The sequence below is a fragment of the Akanthomyces muscarius genome, chromosome 3, assembly GCF_028009165.1.
Source record: "Akanthomyces muscarius strain Ve6 chromosome 3, whole genome shotgun sequence".
Classification (NCBI taxonomy): Eukaryota; Fungi; Ascomycota; class Sordariomycetes; order Hypocreales; family Cordycipitaceae; genus Akanthomyces; species Akanthomyces muscarius.
In genome coordinates this window covers 3,220,866-3,238,040 of record NC_079243.1, presented here as the reverse complement: position 1 = coordinate 3,238,040, position 17,175 = coordinate 3,220,866, and the positions used below count along the sequence as shown (strand labels likewise).

Below are 17,175 nucleotides of genomic sequence, written 5' to 3'. Positions count from 1 at the left end.
TGTACAAGAACCCCGTCTCCAAGTTTCGTTTCCCACATCTAGCCAACCTGTCTAACCCACGGCCATTCTCACATTATTACTCCGACTACTCGACGACAGCCAATCACTTCTTCTTGCCCTTGCTGCTCTCCGGCACCATTCCCGCCCTCACAAACCCGTCCCTCGCCACGGCATTAATCACCGCGAACCTCCGCGGGCCCAGCTTCACCCCGCCATACCACCTCGTCACCACGACCATGGCGTCCCACAGCTCCATCAGCTGCATCAGGTGCAGCAGGCGCCCGCCCGCCGCGTCCTCCCCGTCGTCGTCGCAGTCCTGGTAGCTCGCGGCGCCCTCGCCGCGGATGCGCCACGCGGTGATGTTGTGCGTCGCGCTCCGGATGCGCTTGTCGCTCGCGAGCAGCTGCGCGACGTACAGCCGCGCCTGCGCCGGCGAGTCGACGCGCGCCACGTGCGCGACAAACGCCGACTTGGCGTCGACGACTTGCTCCGACAGAGTCCACGGCGGCGGCGGCAGGCTCGCGAGGTCGACGGCGGCGAACTCGTCTTGCTGCCGCGTCGACGCATTCATACCCTCTCTGTCATCTTTGTCGTCGTCGCTGTCCTCGGCGGCGGCGGCGGACGCTTCGAGCTCCTCGTCCAGGCGCCGCGAAAACTCCTCGACCGCGTCAAACAGACACACGGCGCCGGGCTGGTGGACCTCGGCCAGCGCGGCCCGGAACAGCCGCAGGTCGCGCGCGCCGGCGCCCCGGATCCCGTGGGAGCTGTGCTGCACGCCGAGCACCGACGGCGGGCCGCCGGCCTCCGGGTAGCGGGCCGGGAACTGCAGCTGCAGCGACGAGGCGGCGTCGCCGGGGAGCTGCAGGATGTAGACGCCGTCGTTGGCGGCGGCGGGGGGCACGAGGCTGCCGTCGCCGTAGATGGAGTTGATGGCCTCGACCTCGTCGCGGAGCTCATCCGACATGGTGCCCGCGAGACTTTGCGTTACATGTGTTTTTGTTCGGGGTTATGAGTTTCGGGTTTCTTCAAGTGAGGATAGAAAATTAGTGGTGAGGTTTTTATGGGGTTTGGTAAATTTCAACTGAATAGGTGGTAATTGTACGTTTACGAGAGAAAAGTCAAGCAAAATATAGTAAATCTATGTATTAAAACTAGACAAGACTTGTAATATAAGTACTAAAAATGTGAAATTTCTCATGTTTTTAGTTTATATTTTGGGACTAGGAAGACGAATAGCTGCACTTTGCGACCCGGCATTGGCATTCCATGAGAGTCTAAAGGGCTATCTCTAGTCTCGAAGAAAGCGGATTAGTAGAGAAGAATTCTTCCGCAAAACCTTTTGATTTGAATTGATCGGTCGAAATATAAGATGGGCCATTTGAGTATTTGTATATGGGCGGAAATAAATATCGCAAAGGCTGCCGTGTCAAGACACAGAGGAGCTGCCAAACCGGGAGATGACCAAGAAGAGAAGGCCTGGAACTATAAGAGTCACGTTGATGATCCCGCTGGCGGACAGCAATTCACCTTCTCACGTTTGTTGCTATGTTGGGCTTTCCCTCCCCTCGTTATTGATATGCTACGTTGTAATAGGTTGATGTGCGACTTCGCGGTCCAAGGGGCGCAGCCTAACAAAGGAAGCCGTCCATGCAAATGCAATATACAAAAACCCGGGGTAGCAAGATTTATCACTGACAGCGTCGCATCGCATCCTTGGGTTAGCGCAGCCACGTTACTATTTTCCGTGGCGTCCGCTGTTCTCTTGAGCCAACGACTAATATATCCTACATGAAGTTATAAAGTAAGACGCAAAAAACGGCAACATCATTAGGCAGACATGCGACACTCGGAATCATCGTGCTACACGGTGTAGGTGTCCTGCCAAGAAGAGCAAGGCGCTTGGTTGCCGTCGAAGCCGGCCGACCTGCCCGATTGGTGCTAGCAACGCTAAGAGCACCAACTGGGTTTCATGACATGTTGGTATCTCCGGCTGACCTGACTATCAGTGTGCGGGGAGTACAATGCCAAGGGGATATGTAGTTCTATCAAAACTCAAGACAGTTTTACGGAAACTGCGATCTTGATACCACGGGATTGTCACCCAGTTATGGGTTGGATCAGCCAGAGGACGGGGGCTGTTGGTACACATCACCAAGACCGACAGAACGGGTGCTGGTTCGATGGCTGCTTTCTCCCCCGCATAAGCCGGACTGATTTAGTGCCACAATCTTTGGTTGCCGTGCGCAATTCGCAGTTTCAGTAATATCGAATAGAAACCCGCTTCTCAACGCACACACAAGTCTCGCCTTCCCATATCAACACCTCTCTAGTTAGCCAGACCCCCCCATCGACTTATAAGCGAACTCGTTATCAGCTCACCACCAGGCGGCCGCCGGTACCGCTCCTCGCCCCCCCACGGTAATCATATATTCGCGTACGGCAGTAATCGTGCAGCCCTAGTTTATTGGTCTGCCCACGCCAGTGTCGCATCGACACCTGCCGCGACGCCATGATAGGAAGGTGGACCTTGAGGATCGTCGTTCGACTCTCCGCGACGGCCACGAGCTAGCTTATTACCACGAATACACTCCTCTTTGTCTTTGACTAAACGGGCTATTTCTGATGCGGCAGAATGCCGAGGCTCATCTATGCCATTGTTACATCTTGCTTCATGCCGCAGTTGACGGAACTACCACCCACAAGCTGTTGAGCCGACGTGCCGGGGCGCTTGCATGTTTGGGGAAGCTGTCCTGGAGACAGCAACGGCTATTTACATCTTACTTTGTGTCTAGCGCGAGCCCCTCGTCAGATTAGATTAGCAAGTCGTTGCGTGAAGTCGTCTGATAACTGATACGTAAAAAGAATGAAGCTCTCTCAAAGCTTTGTGTCAGTAACCTTTGTCAGTTCCCGCGGCTCCTAATTCTCTCCCTCTGCCTTTACCCGTGTATATAAGCCCGTCTCATCCGCATCTTGTCCACCCCTTCTTATTCGACATCATCTCCAACCCTCTCATCTTTGTCTCTTCATTCCTCGTTCCATAAACCACCAGTCACCATGAAGGCCGTCGCCGCCATTGCGCTCCTCTCCGTCGCCGCCGTGCAGGCCGCCTTCACCGAGACGGTCAACGGCGTGACATACACCGTCACCCACCTCGACGCCGACGGCTCCGAGCTGCCCGTCGAGTTCGGCCCGACCATCGACGCCACCTCGCGCGTCGCCCAGCGCGAGCAGCGCCGCAAGGCCCGCGCCGCCGGCGACAAGGAGAAGCGCACCCAGACCTTCAGCAACTGGTGCGGCGCCGCCAACCTCAACCCCCCCGGCGGTGTCTGGAACGAGGTCTCTGGCGGCTGGACCGTGCCGGAGATCTCGCTCCGCTCCGGCCAGAGCGCCAACAACCAGCCGTCCCTCGTGCAGTGGATCGGCATCGACGGCGATGGCTGCCAGTCGGGCGGTCTCATCCAGGGCGGTTCCGGCTCTCAGGTTTGTTACTTCCTTTCCCCCGTGCACACCTGACCTCTATATGCAAGAGCAAGACTAACACATTATCCCTCGTCAGATTGACTCCAACGGCTACCAGGAGAACTACGCGTGGTTCGAGTTCGTCCCCGCCCCCCTCCGCACCTTCAACATGAACGTCAACACGGGCGACCAAATGTCCGGCCTCGTCACCGCCGACGGCTCGCGCTCCGGCAACGTCACCATCAACAACGTCAGCACCGGCCAGTCGATGCACTTTTACTTTTCCAACGGCGGCGCCGACCTCTGCGGCACCTCGGCCGAGTGGATCCTCGAGGACCTCACGGGCCTGCCCTCGGGTAACCTCGAGCCCTTTGCCGACTTCCCCGACACCTACTTCACCGACTGCGAGGCGTCGACCACGGGCGGCCAGTCGGCCGGCCCTGGAAGCAACAATGTCAACATTGCCCAGAACGGCCGTGAGCTCTGCGCCGGCTCCATCTCCGGCAACAACGTCTACGTCCACAGCACCTCTCACTAGGAGAGATGGTGAGCGAGATGACGGTATGAGTTGATGACTGGGTATCGGAGTGATTGTTACGTACCCTTTTTGTAAATAGCTGTCCTCGAAGCGAGTGGCAGCACCCACACATATATACATGGTACATACTTAAAAGTCATGTCAAATTGAATACAATGGATATACTCATGGACGTTTTTGCTTTGACTGCGTGTTCCACAACCAGCGTAATGAGCTCCGCGCCAACTGAGTTGCTTCAAGTGAGCCACTTTGAATCGACCTTGAGCCCGCATTAGCTTTGGGCACTTGCTTCATGGCTCGTGGTTGCGAACAAAGTACATGCGACGCGAGCAACGAAGTTGTCTGCAGCCCCTGGTTTCACTGCCGACAATCACATCATCTACAATTGCAGCCTGTGCATAAATTCGTCGTAACTAAATTGAAACGTTTATTGACTACATGCGCAAGCACGCCAGAAATACTAGTCGGTCGCATATACCGACAAGACAAATTCTAAAGGACTATAGGTCTACAACTCTTACTCATCCATAACCGACGCAAACTTCTCCGTCATCGACTGGTGAATAGCCTCGTACTGTTCATCGTTAGCATGTTGCAGTTTTAAAAGATTCATGGAAAGAAGCTCACCTTCTTGCTAACAGCCTCCTGTCCCTCGCTGGGCTGCTCAAACTTGAGCTGACGCAGCTGTGACTGAAGTTCACTCGTCGCCTCCCGCACCTTGCCCCAGCTTTGGCCTTGAGCAATAACCTTCTGAGCCTCATCGTGGAATCCAACCATCAGCTTCATCATCCATTCCGTCTTCCAGATAGGGCAGAACTGATCGTAATCGGAGTAACCGTTTTGCTGTAAAAAGTCTTCCTTGACGAGACCGGCAATATCCAGCGTAATCTTGTCAGGGTCGGACAGAGCGCTCTTTCCGACCAGCTGCACAACTTGCTCCAGTTCATCAGAGTCGGTCAAGAGCTGCTTGATGCGGTTACGCAGTCTTGGGAAGTCGGGGAAATCCTTTTCGTAGTATTTGTCTAGGATACCGGTATACTTGCTGTAGGAAAGACTGGTGTTGATGGAGGGGAAGTGCTTACGCTGGGCAAGCTTCTTGTCCAGACCCCAGAAGACCTGAACAATACCCAGCGTAGAAGTACAGACAGGGTCAGAGAAATCACCGCCGGCGGGGGACACGGCACCGACAATGCTGACACTGCCCTTGCGGTCAGGAGAGCCGAGAGCCTGGACGCGACCAGCACGCTCGTAGAAAGAGGCAAGCTTGGCACCAAGGTAGGCAGGGAAACCCTGATCAGCAGGCATTTCTCCGAGACGACCAGACAATTCGCGTAGAGCCTCAGCCCATCGTGACGAGGAATCAGCCATCATGGCCACATCGAGACCCTGGTCACGGAAATATTCGGCAACGGTAATTCCAGTGTAGATGGAGGCTTCACGAGCAGCCACAGGCATGTTGGATGTGTTGGCAATGAGGGTTGTGCGCTTCATAATGGGCTCTTTGCGGCCGTCGACGTCGATTGTGAGCTCGGGGAAATCCTTCAAGACTTCAGCCATTTCGTTGCCTCGTTCACCACTGCAATCATTAGCATATTGAATCATTTTGGGATAGTAGGAAACGTACCATCCAACATAGACAATCACATCAGAGTTGGAAAACTTGGAGACGGACTGAGAAATGACCGTCTTGCCACAACCGAAGGCACCAGGAATAGCAATGGTACCACCCAAAACACCAGGGAAAAGGGCGTCTAGGACACGCTGGCCGACAATGAAGGGCTCCTCAGCAACAAGCTTCTCGGTAGAAGGTCTGGGGACACGGACAGGCCATGTCTGCATCATTGGGTATTCGGTCTTTTTGCCGTCAAACTCGACCTCGAGGATGTTTTCGGCCACAGTGTACTCGCCCTTGGAGGCAATCTTGGTAATAGTACCACGCGCGCGGGGTGGGAGGAGGATGCTGTGGACACGGACGAAGGAGTTTTCAAAGACGGTACCCCAAACATCACCTCCGGTAATGTGGTCGCCAACCTTCTTGGTGGGGGTGAACTCCCACTTCTTCTTGCGGTCGAGAGCGGGGACAGAGATGCCACGAGGAATGTAGATACCTCCAGAGGCCTCGGCGATGCCAGCCAGAGGACGTTGGATACCATCGTAAATACCGTTCAGCAGACCGGGACCGAGCTCGACGGACAGCGGCTTGCCGGTGCGAAAGACGGGGTCGCCGACAGTGACACCGGCTACACTTGTTAGCCTTTGCTTCTACTACTCTGGAATCAAGATCCATACCAGTTTCCTCGTACACTTGGATGGTTGCCTGGTCGCCGTTGATTCGAATGACTTCGCCAGCGAGGTTATCGTGGCCAACATTGACCTGCAAACCGTTAGTGGGGTAGCTCTGCAACGGTCGGAGCTGTATGGACTCACCAATTCGTACATGGCAACACCGAGCATGTCTTCAGCGACAATGACGGGACTGCGAGGGCGAGTTAGCGGGCGTTGAGCTGGGCACGGCGTGCGCTTTCGAGCGGGATGACGAACCCAGAGATGGAGTAAATCTTGCCTAGCCACCAGTTAGTTTTGACAGCGTTCAGCGAGCAGTAGCGCCAAGAAGAGACGTACCATGACGCTCGGCATCCTTGCCGGCGTTGTTCGCTTTCTAAAATGACAGACTGATTAGTTTCTGTGTCGCTGTGGGGCGGGCAGATCGATGTTGTGACGGCATCTTGGACAAGTCGCTCGCCCGAGGCTGGGGAGGAGGTCGTACCGGAGCCATCTTGGATGATGCCGAGACGTGGGCGGCGTCGGGCTCTTTTGCGGCGGAGTCGGGGGAAGCAGCGGAGGAGGGAGGAGGAGATACCCGGGACGATGGTGCGGGCGGCGTTGGAGGAGGATGTGGTGATGATGGGGGAGAGTTTGGCAGAGGAACGTCGAGAGCTGCCGCAGAAGCTAGCCTGGGGCGTTGAGGTGGGGCCGATGATGTAGCGGTTGCAGCGGGTGAAGCTCCCGTGGGCTTGGTGCTTTCAGCGACCGCAGCGGTGCCTTCAGTGGATGCAGCGCCTGTGGCTAGCGGTGGGCCGCCTAAAAAGAGGCCAGACGACGACAGCGACAGCAACGGTGACCGCGCAGGACTCGACAGCGGCGAGGGCAAAGCTTCTTTGGATTTGTTGTCGGCTTCGTTTCGGGCCCGTACCAGATCCAAGAGCGATGAGCGAGCCCTAAGCCGCGGCCTGAGTCCAACTTGCATATAAGGTGAGCGGGATGGAGCTCAACACCAAGGCCACTGGAGGTGGTGCCCAGCGAATCGATAGAAAATGGTCGAAACGGCTGTCAAAAGGGGGAAGGATTTTGGAGCTCTTCAGAATCGAATGTCTGGTTCTTCCTGCTATTAAAACAAAATCTCAATCCCAGACAATGGCATGTATTGGAGGAAATGACGCCACTTGGTAGATGCAGTGTCGGGGAGAAGACAGCTCGAGCTAGGACCATTCCTGGAGGTGGGCCAAAGCCACTGCTACCTTGAGCAGCCTGGCAATGCAGGCGGCATATTGTTGACTTGCGGCTGATTTACTGTGAACCGAGTGAATGTTAGTATGGCCTTGAACTACGAGGTTGCCAAGCAGCAAAATAGCAGCACAGGCGATCTTTTGGCCAAGTGTGGCGACGGGACCGCACCGTGCTGTTTGCGGAGCGGCCATCGATACGCAGACAAGTTGGGTTGGTAATTTAACAAGACGAAGCATCAAGAAACGCGGAGGAATATTCTTGATTCGCAGCTGGTCAACGACGGCAAGAACGCGGCTAATGGGTTGTGACACCGTCACATGGAGCGCTGGGGTCCGTGTTCTGAGACAGGCAGCATCATGACCTTCACAAGAAGCGCCGGAAATTATTTAAAATCAACATCGCCCTGGTACGAGACGAGGAAAAAACAACGACAAAGTCCGGATAAATGACACTACACATTAAATTCCAAGCTTCTGATGTGATGCTTCTCGTCGTGGATGGCGCGGAGAGCGTTTCGAGCAGCTGCTTGTGATGCTTCAAAAATTTCCTGCCTCAGAGCTTTTCCAGGTCGAGCACGCGACATCAACAGGGCGACAAGACATTTGATTAAGAGTTCTCCGACACGTTCGTATGGCCTCGATCGACGTTCTTCGTTCACTTGGCATTTCCATTTTGCTCCTTCTTCACGTCGTTCCAACCAGGGATCGGCCGCAATGAAAGAAATAGAAAAGACTTTGTCTGTGACAAACAGTAGGGTTACAAAAATTCCTTTCCCGGATAAATCCAGAAAAGAGTGGTCTGTTATAGTTTTCAACTAGCAAAATTCCTCTCTCAGCTTATCGCTTCACGGAGAAGGAAAACGCCCGTGCACTGGGATGAAGAAGAAAGGAAAAAAAGAAGACTGAAAGGAGAGTGGGCGCCGCGTGCTTTTATAGACGTCCCCAGCAAACGGAGAGCCGGCTGCCTGAGGCCCAGAGCACGGACCAGGCCGCCTGCGAGAAATTCCTTTTCGAGTGAGTAATCCCAAAGAGGCAAAGCGCGTCATGAGAGCCTCCAGACGCTGCAGGTGCCTGGACGGGCGGAGAGCTAGCGCTGTGCTGCCTAGCGCCGCCAAAGTTACAGTGCTGTCATGGTCTGTCAGTGGTCCGTCACCGCTTGGATTGAACAAAAAAGGCCCGCAGATCTGCTTGCCAGCTGCCGAGCCGGAGCCCACTCACATCGAGAGGGAGCTCCGCCGTTTGCCATCTAGACGCTGACACAACATGCGTCTTTTCACCACCATGAGCCAATTGTCACCGACCATGCGATTCACGCGCGCATACTCGAGCCTGAGCGGTGCCATCCCGCCTGCCAAGGCCAAGTATGTACCTTCCTCCGGCACCTATCCCAAGGGCTTCCAGGCATCCGGCGTCTTTGTCGGCGTCAAGCCGGGCAACACGAGCAAGCCCGACCTGGCCCTCGTAACCTCCGACCGGCCATGTGCCGCCGCCGCTGTCTTCACCAAGAACAAGTTCCAGGCCGCGCCCGTCAGCTTCAGCCGCAAGCTACTCCAGAGCAAGGCCAATGCCGGCCTGCGCAGCATCATTGTCAACTCGGGCAACGCCAATGCCGTCACCGGTATCGGAGGACTTGAGGATGCGGCCAATATGGCCCAGACGACGGATCAGCGTGTCGGAGCAGAGGACTCGACGATTGTCATGAGTACTGGTGTGATTGGACAGAGGTATGCGTTACCATTGATCAGAGCGGTCTCGCAATGGCTAATACGAGTAGACTTCCTATCCAGAAGATTGTAGACCACATCCCCGTCGCCTGTCACCAGGCCGGCGATTCGCACAAGCACTGGCTCAGCTGCGCCAAGGCCATATGCACAACAGATACCTTTCCCAAGCTCATGTCCCGTACCTTTGAGCTTCCCTCTTCACCTGGTGTCGAGTACCGCATTGCCGGCATGACCAAGGGCGCCGGTATGCTGGCTCCCAACATGGCCACGCTGCTCACTATCCTCGCCACCGACGCCCCCGTCGCGCCGGCGATCATGACTCCTCTGCTGCGCCACGCCGTCGACCGCTCCTTCAACTCCATCACCGTCGACGGTGACACGTCGACCAACGACACCGTCGCCCTGCTGGCCAATGGCGCGGCGGGCGGCACCGAGGTCGCCTCGGAGCAGTCTCGCGACTACGACGCTTTCCGCAACGTGCTGACCGACTTTTCCGCCGACCTCGCCAAGTACATTGTCCGCGACGGCGAGGGCGCCACAAAGTTTGTGACGATCCGCGTCGTGGATGCCGCTACCGAAGACGGCGCCCGCCAGGTCGCGCGCTCCATTGCCCTCTCGCCCCTCGTCAAGACGGCCCTCTACGGAAAAGACGCCAACTGGGGCCGCATTCTCTGCGCTGCTGGCTACGCGCTCATCACACCGCCGACGCATGCGCCCACGGAAGCCGAGGACATCAGCCCGGAGAAGACGAATGTGTCCTTCATCCCGACGGACGGCTCTGCGGAACTGAAGCTGCTGGTGAATGGCGAGCCGGAGCAGGTGGACGAGGCCCGCGCCAGTGAGATTCTGGAAATGGAAGACTTGGAGATTCTGGTCAGACTGGGTACAGGAGACAAGAGCACGACACATTGGACTTGCGATTTCAGTCACGACTACGTCACAATCAATGGTGACTACCGCACGTAAACTTCTACGGCATATTGGCGTCTTGGGTTTCGATAGCAATTTTGGACATTTCAAAAAGAATAGAAGCCTTCCGATTTGAGTCTTCAGGAAGATATCGGCCTATGAAAATATTTGTTCGTGGTCCATCTCGTATGTACATCTGACTAATTTATACGGTGTCAACTATTTTCTACGCCACCAAATCAAGCTCTCGCCAACGCCACGCTTCGCATCGAACCTTCAGACTTTCAAATAACATCTTCACTCATACAGCCATCCCTTCTCGGGGTCAAAGGACTTGGCGCCCGCCTTCTCGCCCATCTCGTCGAATATCTCCTGCAGCTTCTCCAGCACCTCCTTGTTGGTGACCAGGCCGCCGAGCACCATGGCGCTGGTCGACTCGCCGCAGTCGTCGTGGGCATTGTTGCCGACCTGGTCGCGCTTGGTGAGGCTCAGACCGGGCGTGGCCTTGTAGCAGTTGTTCTCGGCGCGGCCGCCGCGCAGCGCGCAAATCTCATTCTTGTAGCAGTCGCCGGTGCACGCCTGCGGGTTCCAGCCGCGGCTCTTGCGGGCCAGGTACTTGTCAAACTCGGCCTCGTCGCCCTCCAGGGCAACGGTGACGTTGTGCCAAAACGCCGGCGTGAGCTCGGCGCTGGCAGCCGTCAGGGGCGGGCTGAGCAGCGCGCCGTACGTCGCCTTGGCCGAGTAGTACTGCGTCCAGACGGGGCCGGTGGTCTGAAAGGCCGGGTTGGCCATGTCGGCGGCGTACTGGACCGAGTCGAGCACGGCAAAGGTCTCCGGGTCGACGTCGTAGACGCGGAACGACGGCATGCCGGAGGTCGGTGTCAGGGACGGGGCAATGTAGGACATGGCGCGCGCGTTCTGGTAGCTACGGTTGTTGTAGTCGGCGTAGTGAAGCTCAAAGTGGTCGACGTGCGTGTGGCCAAAGAACATGGCTGCGATTGTGTCGGTGTAGCGGTTGACAATCTGGTCAAAGGTGTGCGAGCCGTCGTGCAGCGCGTCCATGTCGCCCATGGGCATGTGGCCCATGATGTAAGCGCGGTCGCCGGCCTTTTCAGCGGCATCGAGCTGCTGCACGAGCCACGCAAACTGCCCGTTGGGGTCCTTTTCCATGTCGTCGTGGTACATTTCAAAGTTGTGGCGGTAATACAGATTGGTGTTGAGCGAGATGACGCGCAGCTTGCCTTGGGGGTACTTGGCTGAGTAGGCGCCGATCGAGGTGATGTCGCTTTTTGTCTCCTTGCCCGTCCACTTGACCCAGTAGCCGGCGAGCAGATCGTACACCCACTGGGCGCTGTTGCTCTTCTCGGCGTACTTGTTGGATGGGATGAGGTTGACGGGGCTCATCTCGTGGTTGCCGACGGTGCCGTACACGGTGTTCAGGTGGCTGTCCATGATAGTCATGGCATCGCTGACTAAAACTTGTTAGCTATGGGCCAGTCAATGCGTGATTTGTGACTTGCTGTCGTGAATGTTGGACTCCTTGGTGGTGTTCCAGATAGTGTGGTCGACAATATCTCCGGTGAAGAGAGCAAATGCAACATCTGGTACAGCTTCCTTGATAGCCTTGTACATGCTCTGTTCAAGGTTTACCGGAGTATCGCACTTGTGGTCACCAAAGGGACCAGCGGGGTTCTTGGTCGTGCCAGGAGCATCGTCCTTAGTGTACGCGCTGACAAGGTTAGCCAGGAAAGATGGCTATGGGCCGTGCGTAACTCACCGACAGCAAATAGGCTTGTTGCACGCAGTGTTGGAGCCCACCGTGTAATGATGGTCGACATGGATATCAGAAAAGTGCACAACCTTGAGTGGCTTATTCCCGCTCGGCGTAGGGCGACCGCGGTTCGGCTTCTCGCTTGGGAACTTGAGGTCCAAAGGCTGCACCGCGGGGATATCACAGAGCCCAAGAATTGCTCCGCAGAACAACTTTTGGGTCCGCCCGTACATGGAGAGTTCGTTGATCACTCTCGCAACCGTCGGACCTTCGCGATCCAGCAGGCCGTCACATACGTCGGGGTCCTGGATCTACGTATTGTCAGTCGGGATTCGCAGGTCGCAAGTGCCTTGTTCTTGGTGAAGGCGTACCTTGCCAAGTTTGCAAAGAGTCTTTGCTGCGCCCACAAAAGCACCATCACCAAAGAAGGCGATACCCTTCAGCAGCACTAGGATGCTCTGTCACACTGTCAGTCTAGGCTCTCATGGTGTAAGAGCAAGAACGCATCTCACCTCGCAGCCGCCACAAGTTGCCGCTCCTTTGATCTTGTTCCAGATATCATCGACGAGACCTCGCTGATGAAGTGAGTGCTCCAAAGACATGAGCTCAGCACGGGCTACTGGCTGGCTGTCACCCTGGGCTGCCCTGGCGACCGGCGCAGCTGCGGCAAGCAGCGGGACAAGATTAGTAACACGCATATTGTCTCGCAGAGGATGGACTTTGCCGATCTAATTCTCTCTGACAAATAAGCTGAAAGGATGAAGTGACCTGCTGCCCTTCAACAAATAAGAAGTGCGAGGCGCACGCGACATACTTATAACGAAGTCACCATGGCAGCGACCGCCCACTAGTCTGCTCCTCCACATGCGGAGCTTCAGAATCAAATCCATGCAATCTGCACGGCTAGCTAGCTGAAAAGAAACGGGAAACGGCACGGAAAAGGAAGCTGGAGTAGACGGTAGAGACATGGTGGTGTGGCCCGGACGCACCCACGGGCCGCTACCACCCACCGGCACCCACTGACAGCCTAACCTTATACCGTGCCATCCTCTTTCCAAATACCATGATCAAGCCCCTGCATCTTTCATCTTTATCTCCCTTTACGAGCTCCAGCATCTCTCTGAGCGGGGGCTCGGCCCCGTGGCCGACCTCATACATCAGCAAATCCTAGGCAACACGAGCACCCGTGCCCTCTGCCACGCCCACTGTGACTAACGGGCCACGACTAGAGAAATACGTGATCAACCAAGCATTCGAGAGTATTCACCTCGTGCTACACTGTCCCTCCCGGGCACTGGCACGTTCAATAGTGCCGAGCTCGAGATATAGTCGGATTTAGAGTGCATAATATGATCTTGGCCCGCAGATCGGTGGCACAATCAGGCAAGCGACAATGTCTAGCAGACGCCACGCCTTCGGGCCTATCATGTTGCAGTTTCCACTACACTGGACGAACTGTAGCCCCCGGCGGGATAGACAGAAGAAATAATCAGACAGCCTTACGAGGGAAGACGAGGAAACATACAGAGGAGAACGATCTGTGCGATGCGCAGGCGCTCCGCTAACACGCTGTCCACCGCACTAGTCTGTTGGTGGGCTCGTACGGGCGTCCGGTTTTAGCGCGGCGACGGACCTCAGCTCAGTGGGATTCTGCTGCATTGCATGGAACAAGAACAGGAATCGAAGCCCTTCCCGCTCTTGTGTCTACATGTGAGAGCAAAAGCGAATCGTTCCTCTGTCCGCTGTGGCGGCGGGTTCCAGCTCCATACGCATAGATAAGCCCCCAAAAAGTTGACCGAGAAAAAACGAAAGCCCACCAGAGGAATACCCATGGATTAATTCGGGGCCGGTATAGGATAGCTGGGGGAGCATATCAGGAGCGACGATTGAGCACGTTGCCGACAGATGTTTTGGATGATCCAATGAGGCTTTGTCAATTGGCGCAAGATTGATAATAAATGTATAATCCACACCGAGGTCGGAATGGCCACGTTTTTTCTCTTGGTCGTATGCCGATGCTAGGCTCTCGACCGCCGAAGACTCCGAGAAGGTTCATCAGTAAGAGCAACTTGACAACTGCAGCAAGAAGCCGGGGTGCATGTGCGCAATGCCGCCACCGATGTAATCCGGCATTTGGCCGCGCCTCTGTCCTGACAATGTCTGCTTGGAAAAGATGACAAGTCACGAGCTACTATACGACCGCGACGCCAGCTGCAGGCTTACAAGCTGAGCTGCATGCTAACAAGCTGGGCTGCAGTATCCCCCGCATTTTGACATGGAACCGTGCACTCCGGTCCCAACAGCATGTGTACTCTAGGTTTCGGGCGAGCTTTTGTACTCCCCATTGGTATTTCTTGATATGAGGACGCGAAGCAGAAGAGAGGTAGAACAGCCAAAGTCCCTTGATTCTTGAGTAGATTTCACTGGCGCTGTCAAAAAGTCTGACTGCTTGCTACCTTTCTTCAATGCAGAAGCACCAGTCCCGAGATAGTACGCGATGGTAGTTTTAATAAGACCGCAAGTACCTAGTTTATGTCAAGACGCCATGTGTAATTAAAAATTTCATTCAGCAGTTTAACAGAATCGCTTTTTGAACCTTGGTTTATGTGTCCAAGAATGCAGGGAATTAGCTGGTGTGGAGAAATACAAAGTAGTGTACATATATCGTGATACAGAAATAAGAAGGTTCAGCTTGTAGCATCCCAGCCGACGCAAACAACTCGTCTAAGCATGCGCTTCCTCTATGTCGATGTGTTGGAGTCTCGGTCCCAGGCCACGCGGATGCCAGAGGCCTCCTCCTGCTTGGCCCTCTCTGCCCTGTAAGACGCGCCGCGTTTGCTCAGCGTCGGCAGACTGCCGGCAAACATGCGGTGCCACGACTGCGCGCGCATCTCGGCATTAATGTCGAGAATCTTACGCCGACGCGCCTTGATCTGCTTGTAGAGCCGCTGCGCGCGCTCGTTGTTGATCTCCTTGACCGCGTACTGCACCTCCCACTTGCTGTTGGGTCCGAGGCGCTCCGGCCGGGCCACAAACTTCCCGTCGACCTTGTTGCGGACGGTAATGTACATGCCCAGAAGCTCACGCGGCGAGGGCTGATCTTTGGATGATTCTTGGGCTGTTTCGGTTGCTGTGGTGTCGGTGTCGGCATCGGCGTCTGCACCCTCAGAGTCGACGTTTTGACCCGCGGCGGGCTTTTCGGACAAGCCGGCAAACATGCGTTGAAACTCATTGAGGTTGGCGGTATTCTCGTCAATGCCCTCGGTCACGCGCAAGATCAGGTCTTTCAGGGGCGTCTCGTCACCGTTCTGAACATCGGCCGGCTCCTCCTCCGAGGCACTCTGCAACTCCTTGCTCTCGTGTGAGTGTGCTGTCAGGGCAGCTACCAGGTCATCAATGTGCTTCGTGCTTTCGATTTCCGTTTTGCCCTCCAAGAGGCCACTGTGAGTCAACGCATCTTGGACTGCGTCCCGTACCGAACGTATGCCAAGCGATTCGCTATCTACCGCCTCGCTGACCCGATCCATGACTTCTTGCCATGCTATTTCGTTCTGGATCTCCTGATCCAGCTCATCTTCCTCGGCAGATTCTGGCTCCTCCATGCTTTCGTTCTGGGCTGCAGCGGCAGCTTCGGCGGCGGCAGTTTCAGCAGCCTTTTCGTGGCTGCTGAGATCGTCGATCTCCTCCTTTAGCTTGTCCACAGATGCCTTCTTGGACTCTTGGATCGCTTGCATCTCTTCATCAGTAACGGGCTGCACGAAAAAGTATGTGATGGGGTCAGTTGTTGGTCGAGTCTCTACATGGAGCCTCAGTGACCTGCCCGGGAACTTTTTCGTAGCTCTGTTCATCAGATCATTCAAAATCGTTAGACTGGCTTTGAATTCTTGATCGCCCAGGGTAGTATTAGACTGTCCATGGAGGGCATGATCCATTTCTGAGAGAGGAATGTATTGGAAACCAAATATTCGCTGTGTGTTGTGGTATGCGACAAAGATGCCATCCATGCGCCCCATGCGCACCTGAAGGGAATACTTCAAGAAAGCGGATCGAATAAGATCATAGTATTCCCTTTCAAACGACTCCCACTGGCCAAACTGTTTGCGGATCTCATAGCCAACGCCCTTTTCATGGCCCTGAACATCCATTCGGATCGTCACAACAGCTCTCGTTTTTAGGTCAAAAACACCAGTGCCAGGTAGTCTCGGGTCGTGAGCATCCAGCTGTGATCGCATCATAAAGTCACCAAATGTAGTGTAGTGATATGCTTCGTCGGCCTTCTTTTCCTCCTCCGTCAACTGGTGCGACTTTGTCTTTTTATACTTTTCAAACTCTTCCTTGGGCAGGGTAAGCAGCTTTTCCATTGACTTTCCAAGCATACTCAAAATATTTTCGTTGTCGTATTCTTTATCCGAGTCAATAGAGTAGACTCCGTCTTTGTATTTTATAAACGTAGCAACAGGACCTCGAGTCAAGATGGTAAAGTTATTCGACTCTGGAGTCCACCCTCTCGATAAATGGTCAAAGTTGGGAGGTCTCCAGCCCGAGACAAGGAAATGAAGGTGGGAGAGGACGGCCGTCATGCTCGACGTCGAGCCACTATATTTTTTGCCATGCTGCTTGGCGAGGTCGTACAGCTTTGTATCCTTTGATGACGTGACGTATTCCTTGAGAGCATCGTAATCAAACTCGTCCACAGGCATGATGGAAGCGAGGTATGGATCGAAGTTGTAGACGTTTGTTCGAGTATCTTGCATTCGATATACACCGCCGTTGAATAGCACGCGGTCGAGGCCGTAGCTCAACTTTGGGATTTCGGGCGTTTCTTGATCGATGGGTTTCAGCTCTAGCGCTTTGGGGATGATGACTTCAAACTCGACTGGTTCTTTGTCCTTTTTCTTCCTTTTCTTTATCGACTTGGAGGATTTCGCCGGCTTTGCTGCGGACTTTTGCGACTGTGTCTTCGGGTTGTGCTCGTTCTTGGATTCTGAAGACTCTCCAGGCGATGTGACGGATTGTCGCAGCTTTTCTTGGAGCGTGGTCCAAGTGCTGAGAGCCTTTGCCTCGCCGCTGCTGACTGGGACATCGGCTTCCTGGTCGGCGACCTTCTTTTCGGCTTTTGTCGCATGGCATGGCCGTGTCGTCGTGAAGAACGCGACGCGTCCGGGAGACAGCAACCGTCCGCGACACCCGGGGATACTCGTAAGGCGCGCATGGTTGACTGCCTGGCACCTCGCGCGATACATTGCGATGCCAATTCAGTGCTCCGTG

At 55.1% G+C, this 17,175-nt stretch overlaps 6 protein-coding genes across 6 annotated transcripts; 2 read left to right on the top strand and 4 right to left on the bottom strand.

Moving 5' to 3' along the window:
• Window positions 1-103: 103 nt before the first annotated feature.
• Window positions 104-964, bottom strand: LMH87_002425 (uncharacterized protein; the record flags this gene model as incomplete). Its single annotated transcript, XM_056193879.1, has 1 exon — window positions 104-964. One exon carries the CDS (start codon window positions 962-964, stop codon window positions 104-106), a length of 861 nt encoding a protein of 286 aa, XP_056050872.1.
• Window positions 965-3,054: 2,090 nt separating this feature from the next.
• Window positions 3,055-3,997, top strand: LMH87_002424 (uncharacterized protein; the record flags this gene model as incomplete). The annotated part of the gene is made up of 2 exons (XM_056193878.1): window positions 3,055-3,480; window positions 3,557-3,997. The coding sequence occupies 2 exons, from the start codon at window positions 3,055-3,057 to the stop codon at window positions 3,995-3,997; spliced, it is 867 nt and encodes a 288-aa protein (XP_056050871.1).
• A 517-nt stretch (window positions 3,998-4,514) lies between these two features.
• LMH87_002423 (uncharacterized protein) lies at window positions 4,515-6,773 on the bottom strand (the record flags this gene model as incomplete). The annotated part of the gene is made up of 9 exons (XM_056193877.1): window positions 4,515-4,571; window positions 4,625-5,019; window positions 5,080-5,573; window positions 5,622-6,237; window positions 6,287-6,371; window positions 6,425-6,473; window positions 6,539-6,560; window positions 6,620-6,656; window positions 6,765-6,773. 9 exons carry the CDS (start codon window positions 6,771-6,773, stop codon window positions 4,515-4,517), a joined length of 1,764 nt encoding a protein of 587 aa, XP_056050870.1.
• Window positions 6,774-8,766: 1,993 nt separating this feature from the next.
• Window positions 8,767-10,193, top strand: LMH87_002422 (uncharacterized protein; the record flags this gene model as incomplete). Its single annotated transcript, XM_056193875.1, has 2 exons — window positions 8,767-9,227; window positions 9,278-10,193. The coding sequence occupies 2 exons, from the start codon at window positions 8,767-8,769 to the stop codon at window positions 10,191-10,193; spliced, it is 1,377 nt and encodes a 458-aa protein (XP_056050869.1).
• Window positions 10,194-10,433: 240 nt separating this feature from the next.
• LMH87_002421 (uncharacterized protein) lies at window positions 10,434-12,605 on the bottom strand (the record flags this gene model as incomplete). Its single annotated transcript, XM_056193874.1, has 5 exons — window positions 10,434-11,608; window positions 11,657-11,865; window positions 11,914-12,218; window positions 12,279-12,365; window positions 12,420-12,605. The coding sequence occupies 5 exons, from the start codon at window positions 12,603-12,605 to the stop codon at window positions 10,434-10,436; spliced, it is 1,962 nt and encodes a 653-aa protein (XP_056050868.1).
• A 2,043-nt stretch (window positions 12,606-14,648) lies between these two features.
• On the bottom strand, window positions 14,649-17,150 carry LMH87_002420 (uncharacterized protein; the record flags this gene model as incomplete). Its single annotated transcript, XM_056193873.1, has 1 exon — window positions 14,649-17,150. The coding sequence occupies one exon, from the start codon at window positions 17,148-17,150 to the stop codon at window positions 14,649-14,651; it is 2,502 nt and encodes an 833-aa protein (XP_056050867.1).
• Window positions 17,151-17,175: the final 25 nt, after the last annotated feature.